The 24,301-nt window shown below is 31.3% G+C and overlaps 1 protein-coding gene and 1 long non-coding RNA gene across 4 annotated transcripts; one reads left to right on the top strand and one right to left on the bottom strand.

The window, feature by feature from the left end:
- Window positions 1-2,689: 2,689 nt before the first annotated feature.
- LOC143564488 (uncharacterized) lies at window positions 2,690-4,042 on the top strand. Of its 2 annotated transcripts, XR_013140881.1 has the most exons (4): window positions 2,690-3,025; window positions 3,093-3,172; window positions 3,785-3,879; window positions 3,953-4,042. It is a non-coding gene; the product is annotated as an uncharacterized LOC143564488 (long non-coding RNA). The 2 variants fall into 2 exon arrangements; XR_013140880.1 differs by having other exon boundaries at window positions 2,690-3,172.
- A 4,365-nt stretch (window positions 4,043-8,407) lies between these two features.
- On the bottom strand, window positions 8,408-10,836 carry LOC143564489 (heavy metal-associated isoprenylated plant protein 31-like). Of its 2 annotated transcripts, none has more exons than XM_077051750.1 (3): window positions 10,639-10,836; window positions 10,456-10,534; window positions 8,408-8,785 (listed from the first exon to the last, which is right to left on the bottom strand). In XM_077051750.1, exons 1-3 carry the CDS (start codon window positions 10,777-10,779, stop codon window positions 8,454-8,456), a joined length of 552 nt encoding a protein of 183 aa, XP_076907865.1. In that variant the 5' UTR covers window positions 10,780-10,836; the 3' UTR covers window positions 8,408-8,453. The 2 variants fall into 2 exon arrangements, with proteins under 2 accessions (XP_076907865.1, XP_076907867.1); XM_077051752.1 differs by having other exon boundaries at window positions 10,635-10,830.
- Between the last annotated feature and the right edge of the window lie 13,465 nt (window positions 10,837-24,301).

Consider the following 24,301-nt stretch of genomic DNA (forward strand, 5'->3'; position numbering starts at 1 on the left):
CGACCCCGTGCATGATGAGCACGGCCCCGTGCTTTTGCTTCCAGATTTTGTCTTTTCTTGTGTCAGAAGCATGGGGGCGTGTTTCTTTGTTTTCTTGTGTTTTCTTTTGTTTTTCTTCGTCTTTTTGCTTGTTTCTTCTTTTGAGGCTTGGTTTCACCTGAAATTATGTTTTATTATGATAAATAGTCTTTTATGCTATGTTATTGGATAGAAATTGCAGTTTTTAGAGATTATTTGATGCCGAAAAGATGTATATTTATATGTACATCATGTCATTTGATAATATGTCGAGATTGCAACTTTTTTTTACAAGAAATCAAGTACGAACAAAATACAATATATCTGAGTTAATAACCATGTATAAACCCGAACTCGATATCAAATGTTGAAAAACAAGAGCAAAATCTAACTTGTTTATGAAGCAAATCAAACAAAGGCCTCAAAAACTTGTTCCAATCATCTCTGCCACCAGTAGTCACCACCGCCGCCTTCATTTATAAGGAAAAATAACATAAGCCATGTTCAAACTTCAGATCTGACCAAACAAGTAAATGTATAATAACGGTTAATATATTCTTGCCTGAATAAATAAGCATATGCTTCATGTAGCTTGTGCTCTTTGTTCATTCAAATAATGGAAAATATATCAGAATTCAAAAACCGTAAATTAATCTCTCTATTGAAGAATTACACAATTACCAATACCTTATTGCATTCAATATTTCTAAAAGTTTAGCAGGACCGTCTATGACAGAATGCATGTTAGGATCCTGTTACAACCCTCCCTCCCATATCGTCGAATAAACCATGAAAGGTAATGCATAGGAAGATGAAATTTCATAAATTTAAACCCTTAATAAAATCCATACACAAACAAAACAAAACAAAATTCAAAGATGTCGGTTTTCTTTGTGTTAAAGTTTGGTCTAAATAGTTAAATTTGTCTTGAAACACTCTTTATTATTTGACGTCATTATCCACATTTACCAACTCCCAAATCAAACATATATATATCAAGAAATGAAAATAAAATCTACAATAATTTATATAACTTTGTGCATTGACTGTTCATTGTTGGTCTTCTGACATGGAAGTTAAATGACTGTGGTAACTCATATTTTATTGCATCTTGTCAAGAGTTGATGCAACATGTACCACTCATTGACTAAAACAAATTTCTACACTTGAATAATTTTATTCATTAAATTGTTTGAAGAAGTTATTTTAAGGTAATGATTGCTTTAACTTTTAATACAGGGTCCACTGCAAATAAAAGTCCATTTAGTGACACACATTTTTAGTGGCATTTAGATTTTGTGCCACTAATTTAGATTTTTAATGACACTTAACAAATTTTTAGTGACACTTAGTTTTAGTGCCACTAATTTATAAATTAGCGGCACTTTGCGTATGCCACTAAAAATCTAGTGTCACACATTTTTAGTGACATTTAGCTTTTGTGCCACTAATTTAGGTTATTTAGTGACACTTTGTGTATGCCATATTTGCTTCACACAAAATTTTAGTGATACTTAGTTTTTGTGCCACTAATTTATGATTTAGTGGGACTTTGCGTATGCCACTAAAATTCTAGCTTCACACGTTTTTAATGACATTTAGCTTTTGTGCCACTAATTTAGTTTTTTAATGGCACTTTGTTTATGTCATATTTGCTTAGCTCAAAATTTTAGTGACACTTAGTTTTAGTGCCGCTAATTTATGATTTTAGTGGCATTTTACGTATGACACTAAAATCTTGTGACACACGTTTATAAAAGCATTTAGCTTTTGTGTCACTTTTTATTGGCACTTTATGTATGTCTTCTTTGCTTATAACACATTTTTAGTGTGACTTAGCACCAATCTATGATTTTAGTGGCACTTTACGTATACCACTAAAAACTAGTGGTACATGTGTTTAATGACATTTACCTTTATGCCACTAATTTAGGGTTCTAAGGGCATTTTTCGTATGCCACTAAAATCTAGTGGTACACACTTTTGATGGCATTTAAGGGCATTTTACGCATGCCACTAAAAATCTAGTGACACGTTTTTAATGAAATTTAGCTTTTATGCCATTGAAAGTTTAATTGAAGACAATGCGAGTGTGCCATATTAAATTTTCGTCAAAACCTTGGATGTCGACTAAAAGTTAACCAACGTAAATATGAATTATTTTATGTGAAAAACCGAATGACCATTCTCCTCTGACTAGTCAAGATTTTGTCAAGAGAATTTTTTTTTAATTCTTTTATAATGTAAGGGCTTTATAAAACCTGATTGTAAGTAATTTACAAATGATATTTAAAGTAATCTAGAAAGGGTTCGGAAAGAGGGTCAAGTTAATGACTTTCCGTTTGTTATTCCATTTACCTGAACAAAATAACAAAACCAAAATAACAAGGGGGCTTCGACCAAGGTACCAATCAATTGGGATACAAGGGGGCTTCCACCAACTCAGTTGCGTCTACGGTGTCCTTTTTTGTGTATTTTATACTAGGGATGAGCAAATCGGTACCGGCACCAAAATCGGTACCGAATCTGTACCAAAGTTTTGAGTTTCGGTACCGGTACGGTATGTGACCGGTATTTCACGAATTTTTACCTTCAATACCGTCCCAGTACCGTACCGGTACCGAACCGAATATGTCAGGACCGGGTACGATGCCGATCTCATCCCTATTTTATACCATGTCAATAGCAAAGAAAAAAATTTGTACCTCCTCGTTGGAACCTGCCCCAAGTTGCAGCATATGTCTGTTTTCTCTGCTTAATTGCTTATCTCGATTAAACCTGCACTTTTCTTTTCATAGGTTGACATTTTTATTCCTAATGATGCATCTCCAATTCTCCCTCCCGATCGCAGAAACCCTAGTTTTCAATCTATCGTTTACGTCTCCGTTCTGCATCTTCATAACTCCATCCATGCTGCAGCTCCCGTTCTGCATCTTCATAACTCCGGCGATCCTTCGATCAGATCTGTTATTAATCCACTGAATCTTCGATTTCTTCGTCACGGAAGGTAATCAATCGTCTTCAATTCATCGAATTCACTTAGAATTTGACCTAATTTCATTTAGAAGTTGCAGTCTATCAGTTTCAGACTGAGACAGAACAAGTTTGCCCGCCGGTGACGGACCTCTGGATGACGACTGTTTCTCTATCTGCGGTATGTTAATATATGTTGGTTCATTTCCGTGCTTGAGTAGAAATTAGGTAAACATTTGGATTATTTTGCTGCTAGGTTTTCATTGATGTATTTTACTATTTGTACCTTGTTTGTTGCTAGCTGGTATATAACTTGGAAAAAAAAGATCTAGGTTATTTCTGTTCTTTGTGATTTACTTATAAGCACACAAATAGTTGATCAAGAGATAAGTATCATTGTTAAGAGTAAATTGCTTATTTTAAGAGTTCCTGAAGATATGTGTTATTTTCAGTTTATATCAAGTTCTTATATGAATGTACATATTGTGAGTATTAAATTTCACAATCTTATATAATTTCACAATATGCAGAAGTTATTAAAAGTTCATAGTGTTAGTGTGTTGGTGCTTGAAATTTTGTCAAGATGTATAAAAGGAAATTTTGAGTTGAGAAGTTTGAACCAATGTATACCTCTTAAGGAGCTTTTTACTTAATAATATCACATAACTTGATATTGTTTATAGGCTAGCATACTCAAGGCTTATTTATAATCTTTTCATAATTGGTTACATTTATAACTAGAATAGAATTCCATTAGTAATATTTTGATTTGAGATGTGGTTTTGAATTTCAGTTTAAATATGGACGCAGATGTTGTGGCTAGCAACCTGCTTGATAAGTGCATGAAAATGGAATAATTGACAATGATGTTGGCTTTGGTCAAATATCGTAAACCACTATAAACTTTGTTGTATATAACTGAGTCATTGTGTTTGATATTTATGATTTCACTGAAATGCAGCATGTAGAAAAAAAGCTTGAACCATTGGAGACTAATGTACCGGCCAGACAGGCCATCACCCTGAGAGAAACACAAATTAAAAGATCAGGTATGTTTAGTATCTTTAGCCTCCACTTTTGATTCAATTACTTATGAACGAGCCTTTTGTAATTTAGGTTTAATAAAACAATTAGCTTTTAAAAAAATAACATAATTTTTATAATCATACATGACGTACTAACAGTGCAGAATTTTGTAACCAAGAGTGATTGGATCATAACCAATCCTAGTTGTATTGAATGTACTCAACAAAATTTCTTTATTTTGTATGCATGAGTTTATTACATGCGGGCTAACAACATGACTACATATGAACATTCAAGCAGTAAGTCTAGACCTTTGAATACCTTCAAAATAGTTCTAACAAATAAATTCAAATAACTCAAATAATATGTGAATGATTATGATTTTGTGTAATGAATGTAAAGGTAGTGCAATATTCAAATGAAGTTGGCAATGATCAAAACCTTTCCAATGACGTTGATCAGTTATTGTTTTAGGTACCACTTTTGTCATAAATTTATTAGTTTATACTAGCTTCAGTTAAGTCAATGAAGTCAAACATTGGCATGAGTGTTAATATATTAAACAGGTTTGGTTTTTCTTTCTTTTTTTTTTTTTAAATATATATGAAATTGAATTGATTTGTTATCCTGTTTAAAACTGTTATTTACCATACACTTGAAACTGACCAACCTCAGTTTAATGCATGCAGGTGGGTATTACGTGCGGCCCTGCTTGCAGTGTGACCCTTTTTAATGATTCACAATATGGATAAATGGTGCATTCGCCAAACATGTTAACCTGATGCGTCGAGATTGCTATACATCGCTATACATATATCTCGCTTATATTTGATCTACAAACAGCGCCCGCAAGCAGTTAATATTATTAATATGTAAGTATTCTCTTTGGGATACTTAAATTCTTTTTTTTTCTTGCATATTATTTTAATGTTATGTGATATATATAGAGAGAGAGAGAGAGATAGATAGATAGATAGATAGATAGATAGTATGGGTAGATATGGATAGACACGAGGCTACATATCATGTTTCTGTTGTATGTGCAGTTTCATGATATTTCTTCACATATATGATCATATATGGTTCTCATTTCTGAAAAAAAAAAATAAAGAACCTAGACCTGAATTTGCAGCAATAACTGCTACTGTGCCTATAGATGTTGAGATATTTATTCACATATATGATCATATGTGGCTCTCTCATTTCTGAGAAGATCCTCATATGAACCGGTGGATGACATCAACTTTGGCCATATTTCATCCTAAAGTCAATGGATTCAATTTACTAAGCTATGTAATTGGTTGGTGCAACTTGAATTTGCTACCTAATAGTGTCCATATTGTTTGCATTTTGAAAAGTCTTAATTTTTTTATTTTTTATTAGGTACCTAACATGAAGATTGAAGTCTATGAAAGAGATTCATGAACGCAATGACATTTTTAGTTTTTATTAAGATATTTGTTTGTTTTCTTTTTTATTTTGATGTTTAGACTTGAGATTTGGCATTTGGTATATACTTGAAAGATGATCAAACTATTAAGTACGGTGAAGATACTATACTTTCTATATTTTAGGGTATTTATATTAATGTGATTTAGACATCTATAGTGGTGTTAAAAAGTGTGGTGAAAAAAGTGCCACTAAAATCTGATGGTTTATCAAATAAAAAAGTGTCACTAAGAGTTTAATAGTTTGTAGTGGCAAACAAGAAAAAGTGCCATTAAAGCCCGGAAGTTTGAATGGCAGACGGAAAAAGTGTCACTAAAGCCTGTAAGCTTATAGTGGCATACGAAAAAAGTGCCACAATAGCCCAGAAAGTTTGTAGTGGCAAACGAAAAAAGTGCCATTAAAGTCCAAAGTGGCAGACGAAAAAAGTGCCACTAAAAGTCGAAAAAGTTTTAGTGGCAAGCGAGAAAGGTGCCACTAAAACTTCAAAAGTTTGAGTGGCAAACGATAAAAGTGCCACTAAAAGGCTTTAGTGGGAGCACTTCTGGTGTCACTTTTTTTGTGTGCCACTCATTCCAACAATGTTCTTTAGTGGCACTTTTGTGGTTTATTGTGACACTATTTGTGTGCCATTAAATGGCTTTTTTGTTTGTAGTGGTCAAACATGATCATTGTTTACTCTACGATCAGGCTCTTGTTAATTCAGTTTTGGTTTATCGACAACTACATTAGACATCAGTTTCAATGATGACGAGATATTGCATACATATCATAAAAATGTAATAGAAACCTAAAAGACAATAAACTATCCGCTTATCAACAAGCAAACAACTTATTATACAGACAACGACAAACTCGAAAGTAAAACGTTAACACACAAAACAACAATAAGATTATTTAGGAAAGTCAACCGAGTCAAACTATTAGCTTATCATAACAAAAAAGTACCTCAAGCTCCATATTTGGGAGCCTTCCATAGCTTAAAAGCAACTTCATGGAGAAATCTATCAGCTGGTATTGTAAGGTTTCCACCATTCTACATCAATATTCAAAAATTGTATCTATAACCTATACAGAATTGTAAACAACATATTTGATTTGAGTTATTTACCTCCTTAAAATCTTGAACAAAGAAAATTTTTACTGAATCCTTTCAAGGTTGCCATTGAGCAAACAACCTAATCAAACCCTAGCCGCCGTCGAAATGATTGCGGCTGTGGAACTACGTTGGCATCTTCTTCTGGTCTTAAGAGATGAGGTCGGAGATGGAAGGTTTCAGGGGAGAGAAAGAGAGATAGGTCCGTTTTTCCAACAACTCATGTTTAGATCTAGACAGTGGAGGTGACAGATCTGTAAATCAGATGTGTGGGGGGGGGGGGGGATGAGAGTGGAGAGAGAGAGTGTTCAGATGTTGGGCGGGATTTCAAAATTTGGGTGGAATAGATGTGAAACAAATCTTAGTATTACACATTCAATATGAGGCATATAAGGTTTTGTATACATAATCAGTTGTATTCTATGCGCAAGACACTTGTATAGTTCTTAATTTTCAACAATTCAACATTCTCTTTCTTATATGTATTATATATAGTTATATATATATATATATATTGGGCTACAACACTACTACCCCTAAAATAAAAACCTACTTTTTGTGGACTGAGCGCCACATGACATAAAACGTCTCATTTTGTAGCTCCTCCATTACACATAGCCTAATCAAAACTGAAATGAAACCAAACTGTGATTTTGTTTGGAATTAGTTGATTCAATTTGTTTTTTTTTATCAGTTTCAGATTGTTTTTTTAGTTTAATGCAAACCCCTCCCAAAATTACTTGACTCACAGGCTAAGAAAAGATAAACGCTAGGTTAAAAAAGAAGAAATGTTTCAAGAACAACCAAAGAGTGCTTGACTATATAATATTGAACTTATTGGTTTAATTAGGATTTTAAATTTAAATGGGCATAACAAAAAGACGATTGTAGTTTGGTGGCTATTGACTAGTGATTGTTTGTTTGATATTTGTAACCTTGGATGTTCTGGTGTAATTGGTGAGCTCCTTGCTCACCTTTGGTGCTGGTAATAAAAGTTTGAAATTTTGTTCAAAAAATAAAAATTCACAGGATTATACAACTTTGAAAATTTGAACCTGGTGTGTAAGAAACAGGACTAAAACCTTTTTATTCATATATGATTACATATTATTGCAAATCATGGTGTTTTATCTCACACTTTTGAAGAAAAAGAAAGAAGGCATACAAAGTTTATAAAATCAGTCATTCTCAAAATTCCTTTGGTTCTTCATCATAATGTTTCTTTTCTTTTATTTATTATTTTTTTTTTGGCTTCATCTTTCTTATATTTTTTTTCCCTTTTTCCTTTGTGTGGTTCCATTTCAATACCGTTTCTTTTTCCTAAGTTTAGGTTGAAATCCAACAATTCACTTTTAACCAAGAAAAATACCATTAAACTTTCGCTGAATCGCTAGTCATTAGCCAATCGGTAGGGTGGCGACTAACAATCAATGAGAGATTAATCGGCGATGAATCAGCCCTACTTAAGATTTTTACAACCATGATTTTTCATAGCTAGTTTGTATTAGTTAAAACACTATAGTTAATTGTATTTTGGGAAAGTTAAAAGCCACGCTTTTAGAGTTAGATCAGTTAAATGAGGTTTGTGTAAATGGAGATTTTCTTTTTAATTGTCAAAGAACACCGGTAACATGTCATATTCTACCGCATATATAGTATTTATTCAAGTTGTATACTTTAATGTTTCCATGTAATGTTGGTGCTAGCTAGTGTGCTACTCGTTGTATACTTATATAATACTACACTTGATGCCACTATGTACGTACGATTTGCGGATCATTCATTTAGTCCAAGCAATCAAAATGTATTAATTTAATTTATCCTCTAAACAAACGTTACCAGCTTAACTCTAAACAAAATCAAATAGCTAACAAACATTTGCCTTCAACGTCTCTCACATGATGGCACATGCATGAGGGTTTTCGTCACTAAACAGTGATGCAACGGCTTCATCAGAGGCAATAGCAACCGAGTAAACCGATGGGGTGTGAAAGAAGGTGTGCAAGTTATGTCCGCTAGCTTCATTCCGATCATAATAGTACTGATTGGCGATATGGGTCGGGTATTTGTAAAATGAAGCGAAATGTGAGGAGTAACCCGGATAAGGCCACGGCTCAGCTGCTTTCCCGGTTCGCTTGATGGCTTTTAACACCTTCCTTTCTTCTAACCCGTAACCTTTTACCACGATCTTTTGCATCTCCATTTCGATTTCGATCTCTTCCACTCCTATACATAAAGTATAAACACCACTCTCAAAACCCGACATAAAGAAAAAAAATGAAAGAAACTTTTAAAAACAGATTTACAGTAGCGGCATGACACAAGACGAACCTAAAACAAGGTTCACGTGTCCATCTGTATAGATATCACCATCTACATCCAGAAAGCCGTATGCTTTGGAAGAAGCTTGTACAGTTTGGGAAGGGGTTTTGATTGATAAAAAAGAAGAATCTACTTCAACCGATATGCCCTTAGGCACGGCCATACATAACATAGAAATCACACTTGGAAAGAGTGGACAATTAGCTAGAGCAGCGGGTGCTGTAGCGAAATTGATTGCAAAAGAAGGGAAATCGGCCACATTAAAATTACCTTATGGGGAGGTCCGTTTGATATCCAAAAACTGCTCAGCAACAGTCGGACAAGTGGGGAATAGAGTTTAATCTACTTGGTTTCGGGTTGGACTTATGAACACATTTAGTTAAACAAGTCGTGTTTATATATGTCAACCTAACATGCTCACAGGTGGACTTGTTTAACTCTTTTTATTTATTTATATTTATTTTTTTAACAGGTGTTATTTGCCGTTAGGGGTGAGCATAAAACCGAATTAACCGAACTGAAACCGAATAACCGAAAAAACCGAATCGAAAAAACCGAACCGGCATTAACCGACGGTTAATATTTTAGTTTTTCGAAAAACCGATTTTTGGGTTTAGGTTAGGTTATCCATTTTAAAAAAACCGAAAAAACCGAACCGAACCGATTAATCGAACCTATGTTTTCTACGTGTTTTTTTAAGATGTTATGGCCAGAAACAAAATACCAAAAGAATCTACCATTGATGGTGGTGAAGATTATAAACATGATCAAGATTGGGTCTAAACTTTGAAGATGAATAAGACAATGAATGAAGATTCAGGAAACTTTTAGTTTTTTTTTTTATTAAAAATGTTGTTGAATTTTAAACTATACTACTCAAACAACTTTGTATTTGTTTGGTTCAACATAACACGTGCATATTTTTATATTTTGAATTCAATATGTATAAGGTACTCTATTTTTTATAATGTCTACTCACAATAAAAAAAACCGAAAATAACCTACACCGAAACCGAAAATAACCGAAAACCGAATAACCGAATAATCGAATAACCGAAATTCGATTGGTTGGTATTCTAAAATAACCGATAGCTTAGGTTTGGGTTTGGGTTTCACCCAATAACCGAACCGAACCGAACCGTGCTCACCCCTATTTGCCGTAACCTTAAAGAATCCATTCGCTTTTTCTTTTTAACTATGAACTTAAAAAAAAAAGAGAATTCATTCGCTTGAGTGGTGTATACGTCTTTGTTCTAACTCTTGCTAGTAAATTACCAATATTTTCACCGTTAAGAAAAGAACTTTGGCATTTTGTCAAGTGAAAATTTTAGAAGTTAAACATCAACTGAATCTATGTAAATTTAAAAATTTTAAAGTAAAGCAAACAAATAAATAAATAATACTCATTCAGGTTAAACGAATCGTGTTTGTGCCAACCTCTGAATACACATGTCGTGTTAGGGTTCATGTTCGTGACATGATTTTCAAGTTCGTGTTATGTTCCACCTATCAGCTCAACCCATGAACACAAGTACCTGTTTAGACTGCTAGCTTACAAGAGAGTAGACGTGTACCTTTAAGCTTGAAAAGCGTTCTCTTGATCTTTGAAGCACAGCCATGGCAGTCCAAATTTGGAACTCTAATCTCCACCATCTGCGCGTAACACCCATTGCTTGTAATGAATCACTTGTTACAATTATCATACTAGCTAGTATAAATACACATGTATACATTTAGAGAGAGAGAGACTTACAGACATTGCTGGAAAGAAGCATGCAGGTAGCAGAAATGAAGAAGGTAATTAAAGTGAGCAGGTATAGGAATGAATAAATACTGAAAAATAATCGATTACAGGCAGGCATGCATCGATGTGTCTGTGTTTGAAAGAGAGAGAGCATGCGTAGAGTAGCTTAGCGTGGATTACGAAAGCAAACCCGAAAGAGAATCCACTTTTATGTCGGGTAGCTCCAACACATTGATTCACAACACAAGCTAAGCTTTTACTTTTCTTATTATTAATAATACCGTTCATCATTACTGTTTTCCTGAGCCTTACAACCACCATAAACCAACCCCATTCCTCCTCGGTAGGTTACACCAAATGCGATATGAAAAAATTATTAAAATGTCTCATTTTTTTTTGAGAAATTCTAAATATGTTCTTTCAAAATATAAATTCATTTTTTGTCAATTTATTAACTCGTCTTCGGCTCTATGCTAGAAAATTGAGACGATATATTTCTGAACTCGTCGCCTCCCCTCCATATTAGCTCAAAACTCGCCGTCTCTCCTCCATATTAGCTCATAACTCCTCGCCTCCTCATCATGTTAGCTCAAAATTCATCGTCTCCCCTCAATGTTAGCTTAACTCTCATCGATCCCCACTGTGTTAGCTAACAAATTAAATCTAATATATCTTGTTATTTTAAAAAATATATCTAAAAAAAGTACACATAAAATAATTTGATGGTATGTATGACTTTTCTAAATCATATTATTATTCAAAATCCAATATATAAGAACTTAAAAACCAATAAAATTTAAAATATTTAAATACTTTTTAATTAAGTTTTGAGTCCATGCTTTTAGTAAAGATAAGGTAGAAGTTGTTTTTTAACTAACACATGGTGGAGACGACGAGTTTTAAAATAACATGAAGAGGAGACGATTAATTTTGAGCTAACATGATGGGGAGGTGACGGGTTATGAGCTAATATGGAGGGGAGGCGGCGAGTTAAGAAACATGTCGTCTCGATTTTCTAACGTAGAACCAAAGACGGGTTAGTATATGGACAAAATGATAATTTGAATTTTGTAAGGACATACTTAGAATCTCTATTTAAAAATGGGACATTTTGGGAATTTTCCCATGAAATATTCGTGAAGAGTACTATCATTGTTCACTAGTGCGACACACCTTTCCGCTTTTATTTAAAACTGTTAACTCAGCATATCATGTCATGACACATCAGATATCAAATCAACCTATAAAAGATTTTAACTTAGCATGTCATATCACCCGTCTACTTTTGTCTTTATGTTAGACTATTTTTTGTCGTTTAATTCATCCTCTAAATTTATCCAATATTGTATCATGCAGCGCTGATTGAATGATGACTAAACACTCGCTGAAGTCACTGCTAAATACGTCTGAACCTTTTGTGGTTCAGGCGAACGATGGCTTCAGCGAAGTTTCTGATTTATTTATGTATTTATTTATTTTTTCTAAAACTGGAAACTACATAATATTACATTAGAATTTAAAATAAAATTATTAAAAGTAACAAATAGCACTACTCTAGTATAAGATCATTGGGATGTCTAGCCCACGAATGCTCGACCAAATCTACCCCATGCTCGACCAATTAATGACGAACTCGTTAGCCTTTGTCGCCCTTGAAATGTTATCCTCCCGACTTCAAAGTATATTCGTCTTCCTTCGAATAGTCGGACGAAGAAAAGGAAATGCATTAATTGTATTTTTAGTTTTTACTTGGGTGTAGCGGAGAAACAGAGTAATGGGTGAATTTTTTTTGTGTTTTTTTGGTATTTAACGTTAAATTTATGTTTATATTTTTAAACCCAATGGTCAAATGCACCCCCTCCCCCCCACACACAAAAAATAAATCACATTCAAACACCTCTTCAGACTAAGCGAGAGAGTATTGCAGTGTGCGCGGCCTACGTCGCTCATGCCACTTGTTGAAGCCAGCCGCTAGCTTGCCACAACACCTAGTCTAACATATATTGATTTATGGGAAAATTCCTAATTTGTCCATTCATCTCCTTCATGTCAAAGAATTGTCTACATCCCATAAAAGTTCCCAAAGTGTCCATCAAGAATGCCGGTGGCTCTTTGCCTATTTTCCGACAACCGACGTTTTTTCTGGGCCAACAATCAAGCGACATCTGTCAATGTTACCAGCGGATCCGACCGTAAGTTTTAACAAAAGCCCGTCAGCAGTGTTTTTTCTGGCCACATGTTCTTGCCGTAAACGACGGTCAAAGACCGTGTTGGCACCAAAAATGACGGTATCTTAATTCCAGCAAAAACTCGGATCTGCCATGTTTTCTGGTGGTCTTGTTTGTATTATGGCGCCCTTTGATGTACTTCGGTATATATTCCAGCGACATTCTTCATTAATCTCTCACACCCATTACATTTTTTTCAATATTTATGAGCATTTCATTTCCAAGCGATATGAAAGCAACTACACCAAAACAAGAAACATGTTCAGTAGCCATGTACATCTAATGCCGAAGATTACTGGCGTTACCACCAGCCTCTTTATAACTCTCTGGCAACCCAACAATCTGGTAGGTGAGAACTAACGTCGATCTATCATAGTTTCCATCGGCCTATCATATATTCTGAGGTTTTGATTTAACAAAAGCAAACATAAAAGAAAACTGTCTGTCGATGGGGACATGGGTGTCAAACTGTCGGGTCCAACGGGATATATGCTCTTGTTTACTGTCGGTTCCGCCAGCGTTTGTGGTCATCTCGTTAGGAGCGACTTTTTTATAGCCAAGTGGTTGAAACCAGTTGGAATAGAATAGGGCTAGCAGGCAATGTTTAGAAGAGGAGACGGTGGTGAAGTGATGGACATTTGTGGGATTTCTTGGTCAAATAGACAAATCTTTGAGTATGAGGAGTCTAATGGACATTATGAGGATTCCCCCTTGATCTGAATTTGTTGCGAAATAAGACAAATGCTAGTTATCGGTCCACTCTTAATGGTTTTTTCAAATTCACAAACTGTTATTGTCAAGCATACCAGTTTAATGGGCCCAATAGTTTGTTGCTTTCTGTTTTTAATTTCAAATAATGCGAACAAGAAACCATTGAAGATGTTTTTTTAAGACCATTCACAATTCACCCCTATGCATCTCTAACATCATTTTTAAATTTAAGCGAAAAATAACCTGAAATATAAAACACACATATACATCACATCCTACATCCTCAATATTTTTATGGGAAAACAATAGCCCCCAAATTTGCTTTTAACTATTATGCCCCATATATTTTTATAATATTTTTTGTAAATGAAGGAAAGAGAAAGAAAATTTAATCAAAAGAAGAATAAGAAAATAACTAAGTTTAACACCGAAAGCTACTTTTAGTGGAGCACCGTTTCACAGTAATTTTTACATTAATCGACTCGCATTCATCTTCTGATTAAAAGCCTCGATACATCAGTATGAAATTCGGAAGAAAAAAAGTTAACGGAAATATGTTGTTTTAACGGGGATCCAATAAAAACAAATAGCGTGAAAGACGAGACCTAAGGCGAGATTATTATCAACCAACCTGAAAAAAATAGGGTTAATAAAATCCAATTTTTCATAAATTAAATTAACAATTAGTTTTATTATCCAAACTAATAAAACTCTTCTTGTCGGGTTTTTAAAAGCAAAGAAGTTATCATACGAATACGATATCATATAAGTACATGCCCTGCATCATGGAACGAGTTGTCCAAACACAAATAACTTATAAAAAAATTACCTTCAATTTTTTTTTTAAATTACATTATTTTCTGTAATTGTTTTTGAAAATATGAGAATGGCCGGTGTCTACAAACAACATTGCCACCTAAAAGAGTAAAAGTCTTGGACTAACAGTATACTTTTGTGGCCATTCTGATTCAGCACCGCATTAGTATTACCTCACTGAAACTCATCGACAATACGATTTGGGAGCAGAGATGGTGGTGGGTATTCTTTGCCGGAAAACTGCTAAGGTAAGGGTTGTCGGAGTGTGGTCGGGGGGATTTTTAATCTTTTTTTTAACGACCGAAAAGTTCTACGAGTCACCCCTATAGCAATTACACCAATCATTTGCCATTACAAATTGATTACAATAACACCCACATTAATTTCTCCACCGTTACACCCTTACAACAAATTAAATTTGAACTCAATCACCTCTCCCATGTTAGGTTCGACCAATTTCGCTCCCATTACAAGCTCAACGTCTTTATTTCACCAATCAAGTTACTGAGATTAGTCGGTTTCCTCTCGAACACCAAAGCATTCTTGTCTTCAAGATACACCAAAATGTTGTTAAACAAACGGCCGCTTAGAACGCCTTCGCCTTACGTTTTAGGTAGTGACGACTGACGAGAACTTATGAGGCTCCAACAAGTTCCTAGTCAGGAATGCGTATGTTGTCGGGACTTTGCACCATGAAGTTATGCTCCATGGTGACTGTGCGAGTTGACACGAGACAGAAAGGTGTTAGGCAGTATTTTTATATTTGTTTTCGTTTTGGTTTTTTAACTTAAAAAAGTATTTGGTATGTTTAGCCAGATCCCCCTTTTTGGGAAATGCAGTTTACAGAACTAGGGAACTTCAGCATTGCAAGTAACAGTCTAATTAGGCAGGTCCCCCCTTTCCAACAGATGGCTTTGGTTAGGCGACAGGACAATAGAGTTTATGGTGCAATGCAATCTTTGCCTTAAATATAGTAAACGTCATGTTAAATAATGATAATCATTTTACCTATAAATTGGGTCCTTTTGTAGATCAATTTTATAGCATATACAAGGTTGCTACTAAACGTACCCCACCCTATCCATTTTTACTAAATATATTCCCTCTCTTTGGTGTTACATTAATACGATTTTAACCTTTTTGTTGTTTTTTTGTCATTTTGTTATCTTTTATTATCATTACTAGGTTAGTAACCCGTGTACGACACGAGTGGAAATATTGATATTTTCGAACAAACACATGTCATTTGAAACGACAACATAAGTTCTATATGTTATTAGGGACGACAATTACTTAAAGTTGTAAATGATATTGGTACGAAAATAAATGATTGTGAAACACAAAGATAAACCCAAATAACATTCAAATTACAATCTTTGAAAACATAATCAAATGTTAAAAATGTAAAATTTATAAGCTACAAAAAAGACATCCTTATAAACCATATTTATTCTTTATTTGTAACTTTGTCTTCCTTGTTTAATATAAGAATTTTAACACCACTATTCGCCCTTGATAAATCTACATAGAGTTGTCTATGTGTAAACATCGGGTCTTTGGAATATACGTCAACTCTTGCTAGAGATTGACCTTGACTTTTGTTAATGTTCATTGCAAAACAGGCTAAAACTGGAAAAAAACTATCTTTTCTTTAATTTAAATGAAAGTTTCTTATCTGAAGGTGTTAGACCACAACGACATATATAGGTGCGATAACCAGTATTAGTACCTGAAATAACTTTTACTTCAACAAAACGCCTACCCAAATTAATTACTCGCAATTTAGTTTCATTACACAAACCAGTATTCTGATCCATATTGCTTAGTAACATTATTGGCACACCGACTATTAGAACCAATCTATGAGTCAAAATAGTTTCGGTCTTTTTGATTTTATTTAGCATAATGTGTTTAATGAAAGTTTTAGCTCAAATTAAAATATAAAAAAATAATTGGTATGATCTTACTTAAAAACCAAAAAACTGCTTTTTTATATAGAACACAACTAAAATTGTGAATTTTGTTGCTAAATATGGAAACAATATAAATTGAGTAAACCAAATATAAGTAAAAAAATAATGGAGAAATATCTTTGTGCCTCTAATTAACATAAACTGATTCGTATACACATCTTAATTAAAACACATATTTTAATTGTTTTTAAGAAAATAAAATAGTATTGGTTAACTGAAAATTATGTTTCGTATCATTTCTAAAAAAAATAGAAAAAAGAAATTTGTAAACATACATTCAGTGTTATTAAAACTTTTTTTATCAAAAAGGTATAATGTAGCTAATAATAAATATATTAAAAATCATTTATAATTTTCTGTTACAAGTGCCTAATTTTTTAGTTAATAACATATTAATTTTTATTTATTATATTTTTAGTTAATAAAAAATTATATTAATACAATATAGTGTATTAACACGTTTAAAATAAAATGTTACCGTTCAAAATGCTAATAAGTAGTTCTCTTGGCGTCGAAGCTGCACGTTTAAAAAATGTATTCTTAAAAATCATTTAAAGAGTAATTAAAAAAATATTAAAATGACTAACCGTTTGAATAACTCCTGTTATTGGAAGACGTTGTTTGGCCCAAAAAATTCCGTTTCCTTTAATTTTGAACAAAACTATAATATAATATGGTTAGCATATGAAAACGATGAACAACATAAATATTAAAAAAGAATTTTATAGAGCATGATGTTTCAATTTTGCTGACTTAATGAATGGTTTTAATACATAAAACAGAAAAATTAGAAAACTTGGAAACCAAAAGCAAATTAATGAGTTTTTAATACAAAACTTATTAACTTTCTAGTATAATCAAAAGCAAATTATTTAAAATTTCCAGCTACATTAAAATTGTCATTTATCAATCAATCAATCAATCATACACAGTGAAGTCCCACCAACAGCAAAGCTATAAGTAGGGTCTGAGAGGGTGGGATGTAGGCAACCACACCTCTATCCAAAGGGATAAAGATGTGGCTTCCAGAGAGACCCTCAGCTCTAAAATACATATATATATATAAAGCAATACAAAGAAATCAAAGTTCAACAGTAATATAAAATACTAATAATAATAATGGTAATAATAATATGTAAAGAGAATATCATTCTGGTGTGTGACCAAAATAAGGAAAATAGAAGCCCTAAGTTATTCATTTCTCCCTAAAAATCCTTAACTTTAATTCTACTTCTTCAAGAATTCATATCCTCAACCATGTCCTTGGAGAGGTTTAAGTCTATCAAATCCTACCTTAATCCTCTCGTCCCAAGTCAATTTAGGTCATCCTCTATCCCTCCTCCCCTCAATTTAGGTCGTCTGTCTTTTCTTCACATGTCCAAACCATCTCAATCTCCACTCTCTTATCTTGTCTGCTATGTTCGTTACCCATAATCTCTCCTGAAACACAACGTTTGTTATTCGATCTAACCTTGTGTGCCCACACATCCAACGTAGCATTCTCATTTCTGTTACCTCCATCTTCCGCACTTGTGCCTTCTTGATGGCCCAGCAATCTGCTCCGTATAGCATTGCAGGTCTAATTGCAATCCTATAAAATTTTCCCTTTAGTTTAGTTGGGAAACTTTTGTCATTTATGTTAATTAAAATTTGGTCAAATATAAAAGATGGAAAGTTTGTTGAGGTTGAATACTACTAAAAACTACAAAAGATTGTTGCAATAGTAGTCAGCTTTGAATTTTAAAAACATAAATATATAATTGTAAATATTATTATAAAAAACGTTCCATTTTTTTGGAAGTTCAATAACTAATTATTAAAACTTTCAAGATAAGATTCAAAAATGTTAACACAGAAAATAAAGATTGTTGTTCATATAAAAATGAATTAATTTACATGAATTGTCTAAGCTACATAAAATAAAAAATGATAGAAAATTAACAACTAAAATACATTCGTAATGACCAAAACAAACATAATCAACCTAATCTCCATCAAATACTTTTTCCATGCAATTAGTCAATCTACCAAGTTGGACGACCATAAATTGAAATTACTAAAATTAAATTAATGTTAGATACACTGAACTATTAAAAAAAATTAGTAAGAATTATCAATGGATGTAATCGGAATAATTATCATAATAATTTCAATAAGGAAATGAATCAACAATATTATTGCATATCTCAAAACCTTCAACATGTCTATTGAATCTTGGAAGGAGCAGGTTGAACTTTGGTGACCTAGTCCTACTATGGCTAGAGTTAGTCTCCAAATGGTCCTTAAACTGCAAATATGAATAGAGGGAGCTCTCAACATATTAAAATAAAAGTGTAAATATGAATTTCAAGAAATCTTACATCAATCAGAACACACATTTGGTGACCAGGTCCTACCATGGCTCGAGCTAGTCTCTGAATGGTTGTCAAACTTCATGATCAGACCTACCTAAGTAGCAGCAAGATGTGTGCAACATATAAGATGAACTGCAAATAATACCAACAATTCAAATAACTAAGTTTCATTCAAGGTACACCAACAATAAGAACAAAAGAAATATATTTAAGTAGAACTGACAATACGAAAATTTTAACATGAATCATTCACCTAACCAGTTTGCATACATCTAATTCCCAAGCTAACATGCCTGCATAACAACCAAAAGACCAAATAAGGACAACATAATTAAATTAATATGTGAATTTCACTTACAAACAATAAAAAACGATGGAAATTTGAATACAACGTCATAGTTATAAGTTATAACAGCTTCTGAAGAGCGAAAATGATGATATAAACAAATGAATATGGAATACCGAATTTATAGAAATGATTGTTGAAATGGTTTCGAAGTATAAGATGAGGTCAAATAAGTAGTGGAAATTTGAAATTTTAAAAATTGGACATCTAATATTTGAGGGTTTGACAATAGTTATTATACGGTTTTTATATTTAGATGATTTAGATTTAAAGTAAATACATTTAGTAAGGATATGAATTAATTATGTTGTTAGTTTTGGTCTAAATTTGAATATTAAAATTGAACATTCATTGTGTTAGTTTGGTTTAAGTTTGAAATTTAAATTTGAATATTAAAATTGTCGGTTTTAGCTAAAAATTAGCTTACAGATGATTTAAATATCTTAGTATGTGAATTAATTGTGGGTTATTGATTAATTTAATTAATTTTTGAATTATTTAATTGTTAAGAAAATCATAGAAGTGATGTTATATATGGAAACAATAGAGTTTGTTCAATAAAACTCAATTATTTTAATATATATATATAGACTAGGTTATTAACCCGTGTACGACACGGGTGGAAATATTGATATTTTCGAACAAACACATGTCATTTGAAATGACAACATAAGTTGTTATATGTTATTCGGGAAGACAACATACTTAAAGTTGTAAATGATATTGGTACGAAAATAAATGATTGCGAAACACAAAGATAAACCCAAATAACATTCAAATTACAATCTTTGAATACATAATCAAAGGTTAAAAATGTAAAATTTATAAGCTACAAAAAAGACATCCTTATAAACCATATTTATTCTTTATTTGTAACTTTGTCTTCCTTGTTTAATATAAGAATTTTAACACCATTATTCGCTCTTGATAAATCTACATAGAGTTGTCTATGTGTAAACATCGGGTCTTTGAGATATATGTCAACTCTTGCTAGAGATTGACATTGACTTTTGTTAATGTTCATTGCAAAACAGACAACAACTGGAAAAAAAAACTACATTCTCTTCAATTTAATCGAAAGTTTCTTATTTGAAGGTGTTAGACCACAACGAATTATATAAATGCGATAACCAGTATTAGTACCTGAAATAACTTTTACTTCAACAAAACGCCTACACAAATTAATTACTCGCAATTTAGTTTCATTACACAAGCCATTATGATCCATATTGCTTAGTAACATTATTGACACACTGACTTTTAGAACCAATCTATGAGTCAAAATAATTTCGGTCTTTTTGATTTTATTTAGCATAATGTGTTTATGAAAGTTTTAGTTCAAATTAAAATATAAAAAAATAACTGGTATGATCTTACTTAAAAACCAAAAAATTGTTTTTTTTATATAAACCACAACTAAATTTGTGAATTTTGTTGCTAAGTATGAAAACAATATAAATTGAGTAAGCCAAATATAAGTAAAAAAATAATGGTGAAATATCTTTGCGCATCTAATTAACATAAACTGTTTTGTATACACATCTTAATTAAAACACATATTTTTATTGATTTTAAGAATATAAAATAGTATTGCATACCTGAAAATTATGTTTCGTATCATTTCTAAAAAAGAAAATAGAAAAAAGAAATGTGTAAACATACATTCAATGTTATTAAAACTTTGTTAATAAAAAATGTATAATGTAGTTAATAATAAATATATTAAAAATCGTTTATAATTTTCTGTTACAAGTGCCTAATTTTTAGTTAATAACATATTCATTTTTATTTACTATATTTTAGTTAATAAAAAAATTATATTAATACAATATAGTGTATTAACACGTTTAAAATAAAACGTTACCGTTCAAAATGCTAATAAGTAATTCTCTTGGCGTTGAAGCTGTACGTTTAAAAAAATGCATTCTTAAAAAACATTTAAAGGATAACTAAAAAAATATTAAAATGACTAACCGTTTGAATAACTCCTCTTATTGAAGACGCTCATTGACCCAAGAATTCTTTTTCCTTTAATTTTGAACAAATCTATAATATAATATAATATAATATAATATAATATAATATAATATAATATAATATAATATAATATAATATAATATAATATAATATAAAAACGATGAACAACATAAATATAAAAAGAGAATTTTATAGAGCATGATGTTTCAATTTTGCTGACTTAATGAATGATTTTAATACATAAAAAAGAAAATTAGAAAACTGGGAAACCAAATACTGTTAACTTTAGTGACAATTGTAGGTTATTTATATTTGGTGTTCATAAAGATATTAAAGACATGAAAATTAAAAATATTACATATGAAACAACAATAACACAACTTACTCTACTGGATATGTAGACTATCGGCTAACTTGAATCGACATAAATGATCAGAATTTCATTTATGTAAAAGTATCTAACCCACCAATATATTTATAGAATAGCAGCCCATGTTAGATATGGGTTGAAAACATATAAACAAACATAAAAATTCATAACTAACATTTTAAACCAACACAAATAGTTAACATAAGTTTGTAACCAAAATATTAAGCATTTAACTTGTGTACATAAAAAGTTAATACTTACACAACTTACTATACACCTAAATTAAAAAACCAAACGAAGACATGAAGATGTTACAATCATATTAGGCCACCATCAACTTCTTCGACATTTCACAAAAAAAAAGTCATTTTACTTCATAATCTAAAAAACAAAATAAACCATAGCAGCCTGATTAAATTTACAATTAAAGTCTTAAGGTATTATGAGTTTCATTTCAACATTAATAAATAAATAAAGGTATATTTTATTATAAATTATTTTGTAATTAATATTTTTTTTTATTTCGATTCAAAGATTTATTTAAATGTATTAAGTTAAATCGAAGCAATAAAGTTTTATTCTACTAATTTCACTAATTAAGTATAATTAAAATAATATATAGATAATTAAAATTAAACCGGTTAATTTTAATTTTATTACATAAAGGTCATCCCCTAATAAAAATTTAATTAAAGTGAATGCAATCTGCAGTAAATTATGTTTCAAACTCTTTAACATCATTACTTTATTTATAATCAATTTCATTATATAATTCTTTTTTCAATTGTATACATTAATCTTGACATTTATGCGTAATTAAAAGTTGGTTAAATATAAAAGATGGAAAGTTTGATGACATTAAATACTATTAAGAATTACAAAAGATTGTTGTAAAATTCGTCAGTTTCGGTTTTGTAAAAACAAAAATAAATAAATGTAAATATTATTATAAAAAACTTTCCATTTTTCTTGAAAATTCAATTACTAACAATATATTATTAATTTTTTAATTATCACGAAATTATTGTCAACACTTTAGCATCATTACTTTATTTAGCAATAAATTCATTAGATAATTCTTTTTTTAATTTGATTCATTAATCTTGACATTTATGCCTAATTAAAAATTGGTCAAATAAAAAAGATGGAAAATTTTTATTTTCTATTTAGTTTATTAGTTTATTTGTTAATTTGGCCGTAATAATGTAGACGAATCGGTTATTTTTTACATTTATGCCTAATTAAAATTGGTCAAATATAAAAGATGTAAAGTTTATTGAGATCGAAGAATATTAAAACTAAAAAAGAGTGATCAAATTCGGTTCTTAAAAACAAAAATAAATTAATGTATAAATGATTGGAATGTATCAGTAATTAAAGATGATGAATATTTTAAAATAAATAAGCAATTATAGTAAATATCTAAGATTTTTTAAATATAAATTTGAAATAAGTAATACACCACATGTTAAATTGGTTAAATAAATGAATGAGTTTTTAATACAAAACTTATTAACTTTCGAGTATAATCAAAATCATATTTTAAAATTTCCAACTACATTAAATTTGTCATTTATGTTAATTAAAATTTGGTCAAATATAAAAGATGGAAAGTTTGTTGAGGTTGAATACTACTAAAAAATTTAAAAAAAGATTGTTGCAATAGTAGTCAGCTTTGAATTTTAAAAACATAAATAAATAATTGTAAATATTATTATAAAAAAACATTTCATTTTTTGGAAGTTCAATAACTAATTGTTAAAACTTTCAAGATTCAAAAATTTTAACACAGTAAATAAAGATTGTTGTTAATATAAAAATTAATTAATTTACATGAATTGTCTAAGCTACATAAAATACAAAAATGATAGAAAATTAACAACTAAAATACATTCGTAATGATCAAAACAAACATAATCAACCTAATCTCCATCAAATACTTTTTCCATGCAATTAGCCAATCTATCAAGTTGGGCGGCCATAAATTGAAATTACTAAAAATAAATAATGTTACATACACTGAACTATTAAAAAAAATTAGTAAGAATTACCAATGAATGTAATCAGAATAATTATCATAATAATTTCGATAAGGAAATAAATCAACAATGTTTTCGCATATCTCAAAACCTTCAACATGTCTATTGAATCTTGGAAGGAGCGGGTGGAACTTTGGTGACCTAGTCCTACCATGGCTAGAGTTGGTCTCCAGATGGTCCTTAAACTGTAAATATGAATAGAGGGAGCTCTCAACATATAAAAATAAAACTTTAAATATGAATTTCAAGAAATCTTATATCAACAAGAACACGCATTTGGTGGCCAGGTCCTACCATGGCTCGAGCTAGTCTCTGAATGGTCGTCAGACTTCATGATCTGACCTAACTAAGTATTAGCAAGATGTGTGCAACATATAAGATGAACTGCAAATAATACCAATAATTCAAATAATTAAGTTTCATTCAAGGTACACCAACAATAAGAACAAAAGAAATATATTTAAATAGAACTGACAATACAGAAATTTTAACATGAATCATTCACCTAACCAGTTTGCATACATTTAATTCCCAAGCTAACTTGCCTGCATAACAACCAAAAGACCAAATAAGGACAACATAATTAAATTAATATGTAAATTTCACTTACAACCAATAGCAAACGATAGAAATTTGAATACAAAGTCGTAGTTAAGTTATAACAGCTTCAGAAGAGTGAAAATGATGACATAAACAAATGAATATGGAATATCGAATTTATAGAAATGATTGTTAAAATGGTTTTCAAAGTATAAGATGAGGTCAAATAAGTAGTGGAAATTTGAAATTTAAAAAATTGAACATTTAGTACTTGAGGGTTTGACAATAGCTATTACACGGCTTTTATTTTTAGATGATTTAA

This window comes from Bidens hawaiensis, unplaced genomic scaffold (genome assembly GCF_021521415.1).
Source record: "Bidens hawaiensis isolate Kalapana, Puna unplaced genomic scaffold, B.hawaiensis_p1.1 tig00022007_1, whole genome shotgun sequence".
Classification (NCBI taxonomy): Eukaryota; Viridiplantae; Streptophyta; class Magnoliopsida; order Asterales; family Asteraceae; genus Bidens; species Bidens hawaiensis.